Source organism: Echinops telfairi, unplaced genomic scaffold (genome assembly GCF_000313985.2).
Source record: "Echinops telfairi isolate 266 unplaced genomic scaffold, ASM31398v2 ScPeMD7_7457;HRSCAF=8495, whole genome shotgun sequence".
Lineage (NCBI taxonomy): Eukaryota > Metazoa > Chordata > Mammalia > Afrosoricida > Tenrecidae > Echinops > Echinops telfairi.
In genome coordinates, this window is record NW_022111357.1 from 25,563,191 (window position 1) to 25,582,779 (window position 19,589).

The window sequence follows — 19,589 nt, forward strand, 5'->3', positions numbered from 1 at the left end:
ATAGCCCTTATTCCACATTTCAGGGACCCAATAAGGGGATTCTGCCAGTTACTAAGAAGATCTATTTCAATGATGCATTCTGGAACTGGGCAAATAATGACAGGGTGGGCTCAGGAGCCACTGGACCCACAGTGAGGCATACCTGAGCTAATACTCCATCAATAACTTGACCTTCCTCTGCCCCTGCCCCCCCTGACTGGCAGGCCTTCGAAACATTTTGGGTCTTCTGGAATTAGTGTCAGTTCAGAGCCAGTGTCCAGTCATCCCCGAAAAGTTTGATGATTTCCTTTCTCCCAATGATCAGTCACTCTTGTGAAGGGCACAGGTCCCTTTGGGGAAGGCTAGACGACCAAGTAAGAGATCCCTGGTGACTCCGATATGCTCTGCGTTTCTCACGATGCTGCTTCGCGGTTCCGTGGTGAGGCTTGTCGTGTTCTTTCTGTGGAGGTGGAATCCATACTGAAGGTTGTAGTCTTTGCTCTTCCTGTGCTTCAGATCCTCTTCGCTCCCAGCGAGCAAGATTGCATCCTCTGCCCATCACGGGTTATGAATAGGTCTTCCTCCAGTCCCGAGGCCCCGTTCGTCCTCAGCATCCAGTTTCTCGGGTTAATTGCTCATCAAAAGGCAGCGAGCTGACTGGAACCATGGGCTCAAACACAGCAACGATGGTGAAGACGGCGCAGGGCCTGACGCCCACTCACTGTGCCCAGACTCACTGAGAGTTGAAGCTGAGCCACTGCGTGAACAACAGCAGTAGCGTCAATGGAGTAAGTGTGGTGACAGATACAGCCCTGACGCACAGCTTTCCCGATCTTAAAGCACGCTTTCGCCTCTTGCTCGGTTTGAAACCAAGTGAAACAGCGCCGTGGAGTCGATGCCGACCCCTAACCACCTGTAGGGCCGGAGAGAAGTGCCCGTGTGCGTCCGAGGTTCTGACTCTGAACAGCAGCGGAGGCCTGAGCAGCGAGTGATGTCAAACTGCTGACTTTTCCGTGATCGGCCCAATGAGGAACCACACCACCACCACGGCTCCAAACACAATGACCTGTTGGGTAATTCCCATTCTTCACAAGGGTATCCACAACTTATGATGATCCACACAGCCAACGGCTCGGCCTCGTCAGGAAAACACAGGTATTTCTGGTATTCTCTCAGTCAAGGTTCAGCTGACACGAACAACTTTCTCCTTCGTTTTACTTCCCCTTCTGAATCAAGCTTGAATTTCTAGCCCCTTTCCTGTCATTGTGCTACTGCAACCATTTTTTAATGATCCGCAGCATCATTTTGTTTGCATGAGATATTAACCATTGCATTCCATCACTTCTGCATTCTATTGGAATTCCCCTTTCTTAGGAATGGGTACAAATAAGGTCTCTTTCTGTCAGTTGGCCAGGTAGCTGTCTTCCACATTTCTTGGAAGAGATGAATGAGCGCTTCCAGCACTGCATTCATTTGTTGAAACTCCGTAATTGGCCCCCCCTCAGTGCCTGAAGCTCTGTTTTCCCCCACGCCTTCAGGGCAGCTTGACTTTCTTCCTTCAATACCACTGATTCTGTATTCCTCCATCCACTCTTCATGTTCCCTGCATCATTCCGTATTTTGCCATTGTTGCTGTAGGTACCACTGAGTCAGCTCCTACTCGCAGAAGCCCCGTTTACAACAGAATGAAACACTGCCTGGCCCTGCGCCATCTTCACAATTGTTATGTTTGAGGGCATGGTAGCAGTCACTGCGCCCATCCGCCTCATTGAAGAGCGTCCTCTTTTTCGCTGACCCTCTACTGGCCTCCTTTTCCTGGGATGAGTCCTTGCTGGGATTAGTCCAAAGTACGTGACACTAGGTCTTGCCATCCTTACTTCTTTTTTTTTTTAATCGTTTTATTAGGGGCTCATACAACTCATCACAATCCATACATACATCAATTGTGTAAAGCACATTTGTACATTCATTGCCCTCCTCATTCTCAAAACATTTCCTCTCTACTTACACCCCTGGCATCAGGTCCTCATTTTTCCCCTCCCTCCCTACCCGCTCCCTCATAAACCCTTGATAATTTATAAATTATTATTTTGTCATATCTTGCCCTGTCCAATGTCTCCCTTCACCCACTTTTCTGTTGTCCATCCCCCAAGGAGGAGGTCACATGTAGATCCTTGTAATCAGTTCCCCCTTTCCAGCCCACCCTCTCTCTGCCCTCCCAGTGTTGCCACTCACCCCACTGGTCCTGAAGGGATCATCCGCCCTGGATTCCCTGTGTTTCCAGTTCCTATCTGTACCACTGTACATCCTCTGGTCTAGCCAGACTTGCAAGGTAGAATTGGGATCATGATAGTGGTGGGGAGGAAGCATTTAGGAACTAGAGGAAAGTGGTATTTGTCATCATTGCTACATCGCACCCTGACTGGCTCATCTCCTCCCCGAGACCATCCTTACTTCTAAAGAGCACTCTGGCTGTACTTCCTTCAAGACAGATGTTTGTCCTTCTAGCAGTCCATGGTGCGTTCAATATTTCTCACTAGCGCCATGTTCAAATGCGTTTGTTATTCTCAGGCCCCCTCCTTATTCCGTTTTCAGCTTTCACACACACAAGGTGATTGAAAACACCATGGTTTGGGCCTGGGGCACATTCATCCTCAAAATAAATGATGACGACTTTACCCTTTAATTCTTCAATGAGGTATCTTGCAGCAGATTTGCCCAATGAAATACATCATCGGATTTTTTCCAACAGTTTCACTGGTGTAGAATTACGTATCATACAACTCAAAGTTCAAGCGCATCAGGAAGAGTTATACAATCATCACCACAATCAGCTTTAGGACATTTTCTTCATTCTCCTCGGATGTCTTGACCGCTGTTCCTGTTCCTTTGATTCCGGATCCTTCAGGACTGCATCTCCAGGCTTGGCTTCTTCCATCAGTTCTTTGAGCTGAAGCAGTACTTCATGTGTCCCTGACTCTTGACCATCAACTCCAGGTCTTCACACACGTCCTCATCGTGCTTGCCTTCATCTTCTTGACCTCTCCTTCGAACTCCTCTGTCCCAGTCTCCTCTGTCGTTGTTTCTTCCATCCGTCTTAGCAGTGGCACTCAAGAACAAGCTTCAGTGTCTCCTGGCGTCTGTCTGTCGCTTCTTCCTTTCCTGGCTTTTTAATGACTTCTCGGTTTCTTCATGTATGGCGCCCTGAAGGTCATCCCTCAACTGGTCTGGCCTTTGGTCATTAGTGTCTCATGAGTCCACTCTGTTCTTGAGATGGTCCAGTGGGCAGCTACTCCAGGTTATACTTCAGGGTTCATAATCCTGTTTTGTTTCAACTTCAACTTGAACTTTCAAATGAGCAATGGATGGCTTGTTCCAGTCGGCCCCAGGCTTTGTTTGGGCTGACCCTGGGCTTCTCCACGGTCTCTTCCCATGTTGTCGTTATTGTTAGGTGCCTGTTCTGACTCACAGTGACCCTACGTAGAACAGACTGAAACACCGCCCAGTCCTGCCCCATCCTCACAAGTATTCTCATATTTAAGTCCATTATTACAGCCACTGTGTCAGTCCATCTTGTCCAGGGTCTTGCTGTTTTTCACTTCTCCTCTCCTGGACCAAGCATGATGTCCTTCTCCAGGGACTGGTCTCTCCTGACAACATGTCTAAAAAACTTCCCCAACATGCGGTCAATTTGCTTTCTGTGTCTCCCATCTGACAAGATCCACGAATACGGTCACCATTCACGTCACTGAGAACAATTTGAAGTGCAGACGTCATTAGTCTTGGAAAACTCTGTCATGTGAGTTGTTTCTATTTCCAAGGAAATATTTTCCATGCGTGGATCATTCTTCCTTGTTTCCAACGTCCATATTCCACTCATCAATAATTATCAATGCACCTTGATTAAATGTTTGAGCAACTTCAGACTGCATTCGTTGGTTAAAAAAAATTTTCAATTTCTTCATCTTTGGCATTAGCAGTGGATAAACTTGAACAATAGTCACAGCAACTGATCGACCTTATAGGTGAATGGGTATTATCCTAACAGGTAGCATTGTGCTTGAGGCTAGATCTTGAAATGTTCTTCCTGAGGATGAACATGATGTCATTACTCTTCAATTTGTCATTCCTGGCACAGTAAACCATACGATGCTCACATTCAAAATGACCAATACCAATCCACTTCAGCTCACAAATACCTAGGTTATGAGATCATGTGTGACCATTTCCAGTGTCTCTAGATTCATACTTCATATATTCTGCATTCTGCTTATTCAGCTTTTCTCACTGGGAGCCCAGCCACATCAGCAGATGAAGGTCCAGAAAGCTTGACTCCACCCACATCATTTGTTACAAAGGACTCTGCTTTGAGGAGGCACCACTCTAGTCACCCGAGCCGGCTACTAGCCTCCCTCTCCTCTTTCCACTCGTCATGGGAAATTCAGCCGGAGTGCAGACTGCCCCGCACACACACCTCACTGCCATGGGGTCATAGCAAGCCTAGAGCAGAACTCCCCCACAGTTTGCAACACTGCCCTCTTGGCCACCGCAGCCTGCCTCATCTCTCTCCCACGGAGCATCTGGTGAGTTTGAACCACCTACCTTTGGCTTAGTGGGCAATCAAGCATTTCACCACTGCCCCACCAGGCTGCCACCCCGAGGGCATAAAAGCAGTTCTCTCACTTGCTAAATGAAAAGTTTCCACCGATCAGAAAAGAATGTGTTCCCTGGGAGATCCGGCAATATATTGTGGGAGGAAGAAAGAGGGGCACAGCCCTCACCAACACCAGCCTGTGTGGTGGATAACTTGGGGACCCGGGTCAACTGTGCGAGGATCGTGAAACTCACTTGAGGGGTCCCTGTCAGGAAGTACCACGTCCAAGCTGCCCAGCACCAGCCCGGCACATGGAGTTAGCTGCCGTCCAGTAGACTCTGGCTCACAGTGGCCCCGTGTCCAAAACAACAAACCCGGGTCAAGCCATGCCTCGTCCTTGCTGCGGCCACGGACCCCCTCCGCCTTGTACAGGGGCGTCCTCTTTCTTGCTGCCCCTTGGATTTACCAAGCATGGTGTCCTTTTCTAGAGACAGTAGCTGCTCTGGAGGAGCAGTGGTTAAGGGTTCAGCTGCTAGCCAAAGGTCAGTGGCTGGAGTCTCCTCGCCCCGCCACAGCAGAAAGAAGTGGCCACATCTGCTCCCAGAAAGATGACCCCTGGGAAACGGCAGTTGGACTCTGTCCGGTAGGGTCGTTAAAGGGCCACTGAGTCAGACAGACTCACAATAACTGAAGTTCTATGCCTGCACAGTAAGAGGGTCAGCATAAAGGAAGACGGCGCTCCATGAGATGGGCACGCACCTGGCGACGTGGACCCCGACATCGCTACGACTGAGGAGGCTGGCTCAGGAGGCTGTCTGGTTCCACCGTCACTGGATCCCTACGAGTCACAGCTATTCTGAGCACATGCCAACAGTCCCTGGGAGGCAAAGTGCTGCACTACAGGTCGAAAGGTTGGTGGTTCCAGCCCACTCAGGTGCCCCTGAAGGCTTTCCCAAGCCGAGATCTGGAGATCGGCTCCGGAAAAGCACACCATGGGAAAGCCTGCGGAGCACAGTTCTGCTCTGCCACCCACCGGGTGGCCAGGAGCCAGGGTCCATCGGGCACCACCTGCTTTGACTGCACGAAGGTGAAGCCCAGAGCAGTGGTTCAGGCTTTGGGCTCTAAGCCTGGGTTCGAGTTCTGGGGCTCAAGGACCCGGGGCGAATTCCTCAACCCCGGGTATTTCAGATGCACTCTCTACAGAGGCAAGTAGCTCCAGTCCAGGCTGTTGGTGATAACAAAGCACATTCATTTTGTAAAGGTCTTAGCACAGCCCGCCACCCCCTCCACCCCCGCTTATAGCAAGAACAGAGTTAATGTGAACTAATATAAGTCTTTGCCTTTTCCTCCTCCTGATGTTAGACCTCTGAGTGAAGAGAGACGGGCAGCAGGGGCTGAGCCCAAAGGATCACAGGTGGACATCAGGGGCCACCCATTCTGAAGGTCCGCCAAAGACGCATGGGCAAGGCAAGGCCAGGCCAGCCCCGGCGACAGAGGTGGGGAGCTGGGAGACAGCCCCACAGGAGCCAGGGAGCACCACAACCCAAACCCAAAGCTGCCCTTTTAGATTTGGGAGACTAAATCTTACGAGAGTAGAATCTGGCCTCTTCTTCCTCCCATGAAGCAGCTGATGCGTTCGAACTACTGACCTTGTAGCTAGCGGCTCAATGTGTAAGCCATTACATCATGCGAGTTCCTGTGGGGGGGAGCATCATAGGGCAGGGAAGTGACAGGGTCCCTGGATGGCAGATGCCAGGGCAGGGATGAGGCTGGTGGGTCTGTTTCGGATGCTGTGGCTCTTCCCCCCACCCCCCACCCTGAGAACCTCTGAGAACTTCCAGGTCAGCCAAGCTGGCCAGTGAGAAAGAACACAGGCATTGAACGGATTTATTCGTGAAGACTCAGGGTCAGTCCGAGACAGTCTACTGGTTACAAGCTCCAGAAGCTCTTGTCGTAACCCCGTGAGGGCCGGGGCACCCCTAGGCAGGGGGATGGGGGCTGGCAACCACGCTAGGAACAAAAGAACAGAGGCAGGCAGCTCTGGGTACTGGGTACCAAGGGGCTGTCTTGTGGGCCAGCTTGCCCTTCCCCCAGGTCCCCCCCCCTTCTAGGGTTAAAGTGCAGCTGCAGGAGGGGGTGGGTGAACATGGGGCCCAGAGAGAGTCCCAAGTGGACACTGCCCACCCTCAAAGTCCTCTTTCCTCCTATTCCTTGAGGGCTTCTCTAGAGTCTGTCCACCCAGGATGGCAAGCAGATTCCCTCCTTGGCCTCTGGGGAGGGGGGTGGGCCCTCTCCCCAGCCCCACCTCATCTGACTCAGAAACAGCTCCCCAAAGAGTGGGGCTGGTGAAGGGAAGAGCTAAGCCCTAACAGTGAGTGGGGGGAGGACTGTTCTTTGGTGATGGTCTGGGGGCTCATCCCCATCCCCCAGCCCAGGAAGGCTTCTCCTCCTGCAACTCCCAATCCCTGCCTGCAGACAAATGGGAGGAGCCACGGAGGGCCCAGACGGTGTGGCTCCCAGCTGTGGTCCCGAATCAACAGGGACCTGCCCAGGTCTGACTCGCACGCACACCACCCCACTGAGGAAAGGCCACTCCGTGTCCCTGGGGTGGGGAGGGAGGAGCCCTTGGGGAACCTGGGTCACTGGGAGCTCCCTGTTGCGGCCAATGGTCTTCCTAGCCTGGACTCAGCCTCCCATCCCCTGCTGCTGCTGGCAGCGTGCCCACCCTCCGCTCCAGCCCCCAGCTCCCCCATCTGTGCCCCAGGAGCCCTTTCCCAGCCAGGGGCAGTGGGGTTTCGATCTAGGCTCCACATATTAGAGGTCTAACCCCACCTCAGCAGCTTTGTCCTCCACCACGCCATCCCAAGGGCACATCCTCTGGAGGCAGAAGAGGCTCCCCTCCCAAAATGAACGTGGAAGACCTCTGCTCCCCACCCTGCACCCCTGTGCCCCACCTCCCCCTCCCTCTGGAATATATTAAACTGTGCAGCTTGGCTCCCACCCCTCCCCTTCAGATCTCCATGGCAACTGGGCAGCTTTCCAAGTCCAAGTCTGAATCCAAGTCCATCTGGTGCCAGAGGAGGGGCTTCAGCCTCCCCTCTCCCCACTTTTCCCCAGAAAGGAGCCCCAACACTCCACAGGGGAACGAGAGGGGGGACACATGTGGCCTTAGTCCTCAGCTCCCTCTTCCTCAGTGTGGGGGACGCCCGGGGGATCGTCAGGCTCCGGGGTCTGCCCACCAGGATGGGGGTGAGATTGGGGGTGGGAGTGGGGGTGAACGGCGGGCTGGGCACCCGGCCCGTCCTCGCCCTGCACGTGGACGCTCAGGCCCTCATGGCTGGGCTCCTTGCCGCAGGCCTGGCAGCTGCAGTGCACGATCTTCTCCACCAGCTTGTCCACGCGGGGCACCTCCTCATGGCCGGGGCACTCCAGGGTCACCTGGGGGTGCGAGAGAGGAGGGAAGGTGTGTCCAAAGGCCCTGAGGGGCAGGAAGGCAGGCCCTAAGGGTAAGAGCACCTCGGGGGGTGGGGGGGGGCGGAGTCCTTCTGGTAGCTCTGTGGATGCAGTCAAAGGGTAGGAGAGACAGGGACTGGCCTCAGCTCCAGCTCGGCCACCTTCCTCCCCAACACGCTCCCCCAGCGCCAGAGGGAACTGGGTGGGGGGTGGGGATCCAATGATGGCCTGTGTCTGCTTAAAAGTCCCCCCAATGACTCCCGCTCTCCTTCTTAAGGAAAACCCAGGACCCGTGGCCATGCCGGGCTGACCTCTCCACTGTGCACCCGCCTGCCAAGCCTGGCTTCAAGACTTTCACACGCTGCTCCCTCTGCCAGGAGCCCTGGACGGGTAGAGGCTACTGGCTCAGGTTCAACGCGAAGGCTGCGCTGTCGGAAATCACCAGCCTCTCCGAGGGACAAAGGCGAGGCTTTCGGTTCCCGTAAAGAGTGTCAGTCTCAGAAACCCCTGGGGCAGTTCTGTCCTGTCCTCGGGGTCCACTGTTGGTCACCATCGACTCGAGGGCACTGAGTTGGGTTTCGGTTCCCTCTGCCTAGAAGATTCTCGCCTAAGCGTCCCGCTGTCCCTGCCTTCTGCTTTGCCTGGTACATTCTCCTTCACCTCTGGATCGGAGCTCAATCATTACTTCCTCAAGAGCCCATCACCGACCTCACCCCTCCGCCCCAGCTGACTCCTGCCCGTGTGAGCTCCCTGGCCCCTTGCTCACCCCACTTCCCGTTCTTCTTCCCCTCTGAAACCCCTCCTTCCCGTTCTTGCCCACACACACATCCGTGGGCACTGAGGCTGGGCTGGCTCTGAGCACACCAGGCAGGCATGGCTCCCCAGGGAGACAGGAGCCTCGCTGGGGAAGCAGATGCGTCGAGGACCACACCAGAGTGCGGTCTGAAACAAGTGCTCAGGGCAGAAGCACGCCACACTCAGGGTCCAGGGCAAGGGGCTTTGATCCCGTCTTGGGGAGCTGGAAAGGGGGCCGGAGAGGAGGACCCTTCAGCCAAGAGGTGAGAACGAACAGTGGCTGACTCGTGGGGAGGAGGAGAGAGCTATCCTAGCAGAGCGAAGAAGCCGTGCAAAGGCCCTGTGGTGGGAGTCAGCCAAGCGTAGAGTTGGTGGCAAGGCAGATCCGGTGAGAAGGGCGGGCGGCAAGATGAAGCTGCAGAGACCACGCTGAGCCTGGTGAGACAGGGCAAGGATTTGGGTCTGTCCCCGAACTGAGAGCGGCCCCTGAGCGGAAGGGTTTCGGCAGCCGGAGGCAGAGGAGTCGGAGTGGAGCCTCAGAAAGATCCCTCCTGTACACTCTGGTATTGGACTTGTTAGCCACATGGGAGCCGGACATCTGGGGCCCCAGCATAAGCCCAGCACCTGTGACCCGGGCAGCCAGGGGGGGGGCGGGGGCGGTACTCACAATCTCCCACATGGACTGGGACGGCATGCAGGAGTCGCAGTGCACCAGGGACTCCGTGGACTGTGGGAAGGTGTTGGGCACGCTGTAGCTGAAGCACTGGCCGAGGCATGCCCTGGGGGAGGAGAGGTCACCAGGCCTGTGTCACCATGCCGGGGGGAGGGCCCAGGTCCTCCTCCTCCCTCCTGGACCGGAGTCCTCAGGCCCCGCCCCAGCACCCACCTGTTCTGGATGGACTTGGCCTCGCAGCCGCTGTGGCCCACAATCTGGGTGATGTTCTTGGCCTCGCACCAGGCGCTCTTGTCTGGGAACAGCGCCAGCTTGTTGATGGGCGGCGGGGCGGTCAGCAGCATGGCGGGGAGGACAGCCCCCACCAGGACCCGAAGCATCGTGCCCGCGGCCTCCAGAGCCCTAGAACTGAGCACAGGTGGCAGGTAGAGCCCAAAATGCCCAGCGGGAGGCTGGGTGGTGGGGCGAGAGGGTTACGGGCTTGAGCCCTGACACCTGACTGCCTGGATTCCCAGCTGAATCTCCTTGGTACCACAGAGCAGCAAGCCAGGACAGATGTGTCCTCCCTGAACCTGCAGAACGGAGCTGTTCGCCCAGATCACAAAAGAGACCAGTCGTCCCCAGGTTGGAGAGAGACTGGCAGGGCCCGTGAGACCCTTACCCTGAAGGTCTGCGGCTGAGCTCACCTCTGCGCTCGCAAACTCAACCATCTCAGCCCAAAAGGGCATCACCGACCCAAGGACAGCCTTCAGAGGGCCAGGGATGGAGACAGGAAGCACGGGGAGGGAAGGGGAGGAATGAGGGGCACGGAGGGGCTGCAACGAAGGAGTTGAGCCCGCAGGTGTATGAACCGTTGTCGAATTGTGATCCGCTCTGTTAACCCTCGCCGACGTCGCAGGGCAATGTTTTGACAAGTATCGTGAAGACTAAATGAGGCCCTGGCACACCCCACTGTTAGCTCACTGTCGCGTTCATGACTCAGGTGCCCCTGACCCAGGCCCTGGCCTTCTCCATGGCCTCACCCACACGCAGACGCTGGGCACTGAAAAAGACCGAGCGACGCTGCCCTGGCACTGTGGTGCTGGTGACGAATACAGACTGCACCGTGAACAAACCCAGAACCGGCACATCTGCCTTAGAAGAAATAACAAGCAGATGCTCCACAGAAGCGCAGACCCACGACTCCGGCTGACTTCCTGTAGTGTGTCGTCAGGAAGGAGCAATGGCCAGAAAAGGACGTCGTGGCTACTGAAGTACAAGACCCCACTGCCTCAGAGTCCGACCCACTGGGACCCCGTGTGGGGTTTCTGAGGCTGCAAATCCTGACGGGAGGGGCTGAAGACAGGGAGGGCTCCTGAGGAGCAAACCGGGAATGTGGGTGGAGGGAGAGCATGAGAGCTGATTGTGATGATGCATATACAACTCTTTTTAAAAGCAAGTGAACCATAACAGTGTACAATGTATGAACGTTGTATCAAGAAAACTATTTATATATAAAAAAAGAAACCAGACCGGACCCATGGTTTGCGTGGGTGAAGGAAGATGAGTTTTTGCTTCCGGGGCACTGAGTTTATGATGATGGTGGTAGAGTCATCAGGAAAAAGATGTCAACAATGGCTGAACAACATAAAAAGTATGATCAATGGCACTGAATTACACATGTAGAAGTTGTTGAATCGGAGAGTGTTTTGTTGTGTATATTTTTGCCACAATTTTTTAAATGATGACACAAACGATGAGTACAAGAAGAAAATGTTCTGAAATTGATTGCGGTAATGGCTGAACACCTATCGCCTCATCTTTCTGCCGCAGACCAGCAGGTGGGCTTGAACCACCAACCTTGCAGTTAGCAGTCCACCGCTGACCTGTGCTCCCTCAGATAAAGCAGAGGGTCATCAAAACCAAGGAAGATGCTCCATGGGAGAGACTGGTACCACAGCCAACGCTGCAGACTCAAACAGCACCGGCCATGCAAAGGCACAATGCCAAGCGCATTCCATCCGGTCTCCAGAAGGGTGTCTGAGCTGCAGGCCCGCAGACAGCCACTACCAACACACCGCCTCACAGAACGTTGAACAAGTTACTTTGTATCTTTGCTCTGCCTTTTCTTCTGTTAAAAGACAAAGAGGGGACCGTGGCTTCTAGCTAAGGGCTGCTGTGCGGATTAAATGACACCAGGTTTTCAAGCACGTGGTGCGTGATAAACACCAAAACCCCTCTCCCTCCCGTGTGTGGATCCTCTGGGGAAAGTACACACACACCCACACACCTATCTAAGCAATGTCTGCCCTCGGGGGCTGACTCCAGCACGCCTAGGGCATGGATTGCCAGTGTCAGCATCCCACCATAGGGGAGATGACCCTCCACTTTGGCCTTGCAGTAAATACTGGTGCATTCTTGCCTGGCCGGACCACAGGTTAAAAAAAACAAAAATAAACCCAGAGCATTTTTATTCCCCTCAGATAACCCACTAGAACCGTGGACCCACTTGGGCCCGGCACATCTACATTATTCCCCACACCAATCCCATCCTAACCAGAAATGGGCAGACGCCTATGAGAGCCCAGCACTGACTAACCATCAATCTCCTGCTTCAGAAAGATGGAGCAAGACACTGGGACAATACCAGAATCTGCCAGAAGATGGCACTGCAGGGCAGCGTGGAAGTCTAAGAGCCCGCTGTAGAGGAACTATGGGCGGGCTTCAAGCTACAGGTTTATCTCATGCCTTCTCGGCAGAGACTGGAAAATGAGGGCAATGCCAGCAAGAGACCCCTTCCCAACCCCCTGTGGACAGGACACGGGGAGAGGCAGGGGAGTGGAAGCCAGGAGCCCACCACCCACTGACTCCTGCCACTGGTATGTTGTGACCCGGACACTCAAGTCTTCCCGCCTACATAACAAGGAGGCTGTAATAGACCAGTGGTTCCCAAGCCAGGTTCTAGACCCTCAGAATTCCCTGAGGACTTAGGGAGTAAAGGTTCCAAAATTGGGAGGGATTCTGCATTTCTAATCAGCTTCCCTGGGGTCCACTGCTCAGCCATCGCAGCTTGGGCAGGAGTGGGCTGAAGGGCCTGGCATGGCCGGACCATCCACAGCTTCTGTCCACCAGGGAGGCTCCCTCTGCTTCCACCCTTTCTTCTGCAGGAGGTCTCCTGAAGATGAGGTGTCTGTCACCTCTCACTGCACCCCAGTGCTGAGATGACCCCTGCTCGGCAGGGAGGAGGTGAGCCCCTGGAGGCCCTCAGGTCATTCTCCGCCTCAAACAAGCTCGAGATACGGCCCAGGCGCACCCACACACTTCCGGCCTGCTCACAAGATGGACGGCAAAGCCAGTGCGTCCACGGAACCAGACTGGGAGGGGTTTGTGCTCAACACCCCCCACCCGGCACTTATGGTTGTAGGCGCCCCTGTGGTGTAGTGGTTACAAGTGGGGCCTCATGGTCAGTAGTTCTAAGCCACCCGCAGCCCCGAGGGAGAAAGACTGAGCTTTTGACTCCCATTAACAGTGAAAGTCTCGGGAATCCACAGGGCAAGGGGGTGTCACTATGAGTCAGCATAGACTCAATGGCAGTGAGTTTGGTTTGACTCTGTTGTTGATGTACATAGATACATGTGGATGCTTGCATGTAACACAACATCTGCCAACTTAACCTCTTTCACGGGGACAAGTGAGTGATGTCGATGACAGGCACCGCGGTGTGCAGTAGCCACCGCTTTAGAATCCCTCTGTTCTTAACGGGCACCCTAACTGGTGCTCAGCACTCTTGGCACCCAGAAAGCTTTCTCACCGTGCTGCCAGGTGCTCTTCAGCATCTGCCAGGATCGGCCCCCTCTAGACCTCAGAGAGTTCTGGAGCCCGGGGAGCTGGACCTGAGGTCAGCACCCTTCCTTGGGAAGAAAAGGTCGGGCTGGGCCAGGACAGCAAGCAGGGCGAGGGAAGTGACATCCAGGTTTGCGGAGCAGTCGAAGGAGCCCTCCTCCGGCCTGCAGTGGGGCTGGAATCAGGAATTGGAAGGGCAGGTTCGAAGGGAGGCTGTGGGCTGGGACTCAGTTGAAGTTGAATTGAGATCGGGATTGAGGTTGACAACAAGGTTCACCAGGAAATGGGATAATAGGTTTTTGTGGGTGTTTTTTATTTTTTTAAAAAAGAATAACTGGTATGAGGAGCAGGTTTGGAAACTCACGGGAGCAATTTATAGAGTCCCCATGAGTCAGAATCAACTCGGAGGCAGTAGGAGTTTGAGGCGATTGTGGCCGGAATTGAGAAATGTGGTAAACGGAGGCAGAAGGCTACCTCTTCAGGCTCCCTCTGTCCCTAGGGCCCGCGGTGCCACAGACAGGACACTGTGACCTAACCCAGCAGGCCAGGGTCTCAGAAAGGGGGCTGGGACCACCACTTGGTTTTCCCAGCTCCCTAGGCTATAGTACATAGCCAGGCTCCCACCAGAAGGCCCTGGGGTCCCTGGATCTGGATCCACAGCCTCCCACCTAGGAGCTGTGTCACTTCTGCAAAGCTGACTTCTCAGAACCCAATCTCCTGAGTTCTACAACTTCACTGCACCTGAAGAGTAAAGCCCCCCAGCAGCCAACCAAGGACAGATCTCTGCAGGAGCCTCCTGGTCCAGGGAGCTGCGGCTCCTGGGGCAGACTGGGAGGCAGCACAGCCAAGGCTGGGCGCTGTGGCAGGCAGCACGCGAATGCCAGGCTCTGTCTCTGTTCAGGACAGACCCCCCCCCCTGCCCCCTCCCACCAGGTGGGCTCTGCGCTGGCAAGGCTGACTGTGGCTGCCCTTTCCTTTCTTCTCAAGCGACAGTTGGACCCGCTCTCCTGACGATGACGGTTGGGCCTCACCATCCTTCCCTCCCCCGCTGAAGGTCCCACAGCGAGTCATGGGACTCTCTGGATGCCAGCTCAGGAGGGGGAGCCCAGAGCCCTGAGCCAGCCCTGGCTTGGCAGAGGGGCGTCCACAGCCTCACAGCAAGTCCAGGCAAGCAAAGCCTTTCCCCTAAACCATGCAGTTCCCTGCGTTTGGCCCATTTCCGGAGCACCTTCCAGGAGGGCGAGGAGGGGAGTGGTGGTGCAGGAGCTCAGAGAGTAGGGGGGTGCCATCTGTTCTTCAGCAGCTGCCCTGAAATCTTCGGAGATGGCAGTGGGGAGAGGAGGGTCTCAGGAGAGGGGAGCAAAGATTCTTAATCCTGGATTTAATTTTAAAGAAAACAAACACCCAGTGCCATCAAGCCAATTCTGACCCACGGCGCCCCCACTACAGAGCAGAGCTGGGCCCATCGGGCTTCCCGGCCATGATGTCTGGGAAGGGCTCACCCAGCCTTTCATCCGTGGCACCCACCGTAGCGGGGGTTCTAACCAGCACCTTTTGATCAGCAGGCGGCACACACTGAACTCCCCACTCACCGCCTTCAGCTGCATTCTGATCCATAGAGGGGACCTGCCCTCGCGGGGTTTTTATGAGATTCTAACTCTTTAGAGAAGTCCAAAGCCTCATCTTTGTCCAGAGGAACTGCTGATGGTTTTGAAGTGCTGACCTCAAGGTGAGCAGTTCTGGATAACAACGGGGCCAGTAGAGTCAGAATCCCAACCAGTCTGGGTTTCTGGGATACCATGTGGGGAGGGGAGAACAAGGGAGGGAGCATCTGGCTGAGGTCACTGCCAAGTCCAGGGCTGTCCAGTCGATGACGCCAACTCAGGGCCACCCCACGAGGCAGAATGGAACCGCCCGTAGGATTTCTGAAGCTGGACTGCCGCTTCTTTCTCCCCAGCAGCAGGTTCAAACTACCGATGGTTTGTGTAGCAGCCAAGGGCTTCACTACAGCACTTCCAGGGCTCCTTGAGCAAAGGCCGGAGGCCAATGATGGAGACGGGCTCGCTCACCTGGCTTGCCTCACAGCAAGGAGGCCACTGCGGCCTGGGCCTACCGGGGTTCCAAATGCTTCTGCGCGCATCCATCAATCCTCCCAGCCACCCCAGACACGAGGGTGCCCCCAACTTTACAGATGAAGAAACTCAGACACACGGAGGGGGAAAGATTTTGCTTGGGGTTACATACATTCAAAAACGCACTGTCAGACAGTGCAGGCTGACTCACAGCGAGAGACGCCCTGTGGGTTTCTGAGACTATAACTGTTTACGGGTGTAGAAAGCCCAGTCTTTCTCCCACGGAGCTGCTGGTGGTTTCGAACTGCCGACCATGCGGATCTCGGCCGGACGCATAAGCGCCGTGCTCACCAGGGTGACACAAAGGAAAGAGGAAAGCTGAGAACTGACCGAGGCCGAAGCAGGTTAAGCACCTTGCTGCCTCGACAGATGGAGAGGGACACAGAAGAGGAAGAAGCAAGGAGCAGGGATAGCCACGGTCCCTCGGCACTCCCTCAGGAAGGAGTCTGGAATGGGGAGGAGGCACCATGAGCTGTTTCCTGCCCCTGCCCAAGTGGACTGTCCCCCTTGTTCCTCTGAGGTTCCCCAGCTGCCTGGTGGGAAGCTTGGGAACCAGAAGTTCAGATCTCCGCTCCCGACCCCGCAGCAGACAAGCATGCGGTGGTGCACAGATCAGTGGGTGACTCAATATTATCCTTCCTTGCAGGGATGTCCCGAGGTTCCAGCACGAGGCTGGCTCCTCAGCCCATGCGCACACCCCCCCCTATCGCAGCCCTCCAGGCTCCCAGCTGTCTGTCAGCGCTAAGTGTCCGCGGACAATGCTTCCACCTCCTCACACAGCTCACTCACTGGTTCCTCAGCTCTGCTCTGATCACCACTCAGCCCCTCACCTGGATTCCAGAGCCGGTAAACCGGGTCCTAACCCCCTTCCAGGGCCCAGATATCCAGGAACAGCTCCTCCCAGACCCCAAACCAAACCACACTAGTGGCTGTGGAGACCCCATCCACAGTGAAACCCGCTGCCGAGCAGAATCAAGTTTGTAGAACAAGTGAAAAACCCTCCCACTTCCCCTGGCAGGTCACTGAAGGGCAAGCACATGGGGATTCCTGAGGCAGCCGCACAAACACAAACAATCCTAACACACAACCCTACAATCACTTAGCAGCAGACGCTACACACAGGGACACAAGCACATGCACAAGGAAGCATGCCTATTCTACACACACACAGAAAACATGCCTCCACACACGCTCAACACAGACACCTGCGCACACCCCGAGGCCTCTGCAGAGGGGCCCACCTTACACCTGGTCCGAAGGCAAACTCCCTCCCTGACTTCAGAGCCAGGAGACTTGCAGGTTCTGCCCAGTGCATTCAACAGCCAGGTGACACTGCCCGAGACCGTCCACTCCCCCTTCCCCCCCACCACCACACACACACACACACACACACACACACACGGCAGTCTGCATCTCCTCCGTTAGCCATTCCGGTTATGGAATCATAGTTCAGCTACCTTCACCTCTCCGCACCCCAGTGTCCTCCTTGTCTGCAAAGCGGGGCCAGTGAGAACCCCAACTTCACAAGGCACCTGCGGCGTGCAAGGGGAGGTCGCACACAAGTCCTCACCACTCTCCAAAGCTCCCTGGTCTCTTCCCGTCCATTCCCTCCTACCTCCTGCCCTCCCTCCCACCACGCTCCCAAAACTCACTGCCCATTGAGTCCATTCTGACTCAGAGTGACCCCATGAGTAGGACGGGCTAGACCCGTCCCTGGGGGTTTCCGGGGCTGTTACTCTACAGGAGTTGAAAGCCCCATCTTTCTCCCACAGTGGCTGGTGGTTTCAACCTGCTGACCTTGCGATTAGCCCTTTAACTCATAACCACTATGCCACCGGGGCTCCTGGTGGATCCTGTGGATAGCTAAATCTCTGTCCCATGAAATTGGCCTTAGAGGGAACCTCAAGGTGAAGGCCACGCAGCTTTGAGGACAGATGGGAAAGGGTTTCAGAAACTGTCCGAGTGCCTCCCAACCCTGGACAACTGCCTCCTGGGAGCCGAGAGGATCCCACGCAGACCCTAACCCTTAGGGGCCAGAGTAGGGGAAACCAGCCCCCTCTCAGCCCAGCTTTGGAGAAAACAGGCTCACCCGCTGCCAGGCTGTGCTCGCTGCCAGTGTGGCATGGCACAGAGGGAGTGGCACTTGGGGCCACAGGCCTCGGCTCAGGGAGGGTGGGGCCATGGCTGCGGGTCTTGGAATGAGTACAGGTACTTCCTTGAATGGTGCAACTGAAAATGCCGATCTGGGAGCTCGGCAAGGCAGGGGCTCCCAAATCAGCTTGGCTGGGTTCCCTGGGCCCATACTGGGGTCAGGGGGTGGGGGTCGACCCATGCTCACCCACTGACCAACTGCATGCCTGCCCGGACGGAGGCTGGATCATCAACGGCCAAAGGGCATTTGCTTCCCTCCCTCCTTGTGCCCCCAGTAAAAAGGGGAGCTTGGCTCAGAAGTGTCCATTTTAGCACGTTCCCTTGGGAGGAGTCTGGCTCCAACATATTGTCAAGGCTGCTGTGATCCTGTGACCCCAATCTCACCACTGGGCACCTTCCATCCTTCCTTGCAACCACAAGGCAGAGCCTGCCTGAACCAACTGTCCAGGAGGCAGACACGGGGTCACACAGAGCCTAGCACCTGCCCCTCTATCTCTGCCAGGTAGCTCCATACTGGCACCTCACCCCCAACTAGAGCCCTGGCTCTCCGACCCGCAGAACTTTCTGCCCGCAGACCAAAAATGTCTCCAAAACAAATCGCCGCTAACGAGCCCCAGGGCCGGTGAACATCTGCTCAGCAGAAGCCCTCCTGCGGCCTCCCCAGCATCTCCTCCGACCTCGGGGTGGCGAGGGGGGGTGTGAGGGGAAGGAGCGACATGCAATCTTAAGTCCCACTTTAAAATAGAGAGGCCCTGTCTCTGGTTAAGGAGCCTGAATGAGTGGGTTACCAGCTGGCCTGCTACACCCAACGTCAGCAGTTCAAAGTCACTCCGGGCTGAAAAAGATGAGACTCTTGCTGTGAAGATTTACACAAAGGAGAAGTTCTACTTTGTTCTATCTGGTCCCTATGTGTCAGAACGGACTGGAGGGTGATGGGTTTGGGTTTTCTGCTGTTGTTGATGTTGGGAGGGGGTTTATTTAATAGGGGGAATTGTTTATTTCATGCAGGGCACCCATTTTCCCACCCTCCTCTCCCCTCCACAGCACCCAAGCCCTGCAGAGCAAGGTCCAGATTGGGAGGTGGATGGGGAGGGATGGGACCACAAAGGAAACACCACCACCACCCTTCTTCCCTCTCAAATGAAAGCAAGCCACGCCCAAGCATCTGGGAGAGTCCCAGGGGGCTGGGGACTCAGAGGAGCAACAAAGCAGAGGGGCCCCTTGCTGACAAATTGCTTTCCCACCCCCACGGCCCGCCAATGCCTAGTCTTTGGCCTGCAGCCCTGACCTCTGTTTTCCTGGGGTTCCCGTAGTTACAGGAGGGTGGCCTCCAGCTGGGGGTGGGGCACAGCAACTTGCAAAGGTCCCCGTCTCCGCGGACGCCCGTCAGCCCCCTGGCCCCGCCAGCGCAAGCAGCTGCCCCCTTCCCAAGGGCTGGTAAAAGGCCAGCATCGCCCCGCCCAGGGAGGGGGGTGCGGGCAGGTGGCCGGCAGCAGGGCCTTGTTGTCCAGACGGCCTGCCTCGCGGGGGTGGGGTGAAATTCTTAAGGAAACTGAGCCCCCGGAAGAGCTCACTCCCCCTGCCCCAGACTAAGCTCCGGGGGTGACCCAGGTGGCCCGGCGGGGGTGGGGGGTGAGGGGCCGGCGGGAGTAGAGGGAGCGGTTTTGCGTCTCTCCCCCAGTTTAGAACACTACTTATGGGCCCAAATGGGAGCCCCAACACTGGGGGGCTGCGGGAACAGGAGGGTGGGAGGCCAGGGAGACAAGACTGATTAAGTCTCCCGCGGGGGGACGGAGAGAAAAGAAGACGGCAGAGACCAATGCAAAGAAACCGAAAAGGGAGGCAGAAGGTTGGACTCGCAAAGAAAGGGCCGGCCGCAGGGAGAGGGGCGGAAACAGGCGGACCGGGAGACGGGCGCGGACAACGGCTAAGAGACAAAAAAGGAGGAGGCACGTTCGGACCAGCGAGGTTCCGCGGCCAGCGCGGGCGC

General features: G+C 55.8%; 1 protein-coding gene across 2 annotated transcripts in view; it reads right to left on the minus strand.

Moving 5' to 3' along the window:
- Nucleotides 1-7,538: 7,538 nt before the first annotated feature.
- Nucleotides 7,539-19,589, minus strand: part of NBL1 (NBL1, DAN family BMP antagonist) — a 13,720-nt gene continuing 1,669 nt past the window's right edge. Inside the window, exons 2-4 of one of the 2 annotated variants that reach the window (XM_045299195.1) lie at nucleotides 9,708-9,902; nucleotides 9,489-9,600; nucleotides 7,539-8,011 (exon numbers count right to left, since the gene is read on the minus strand). In XM_045299195.1, the coding sequence (XP_045155130.1) occupies nucleotides 7,742-8,011; nucleotides 9,489-9,600; nucleotides 9,708-9,874 (549 nt within the window). In that variant the 5' untranslated portion in view covers nucleotides 9,875-9,902 and the 3' untranslated portion in view covers nucleotides 7,539-7,741. Of the gene's footprint in view, nucleotides 8,012-9,488; nucleotides 9,601-9,707; nucleotides 11,189-19,589 lie in introns of those variants that run through there. The other variant, XM_004705139.2, reaches the window with a different exon arrangement.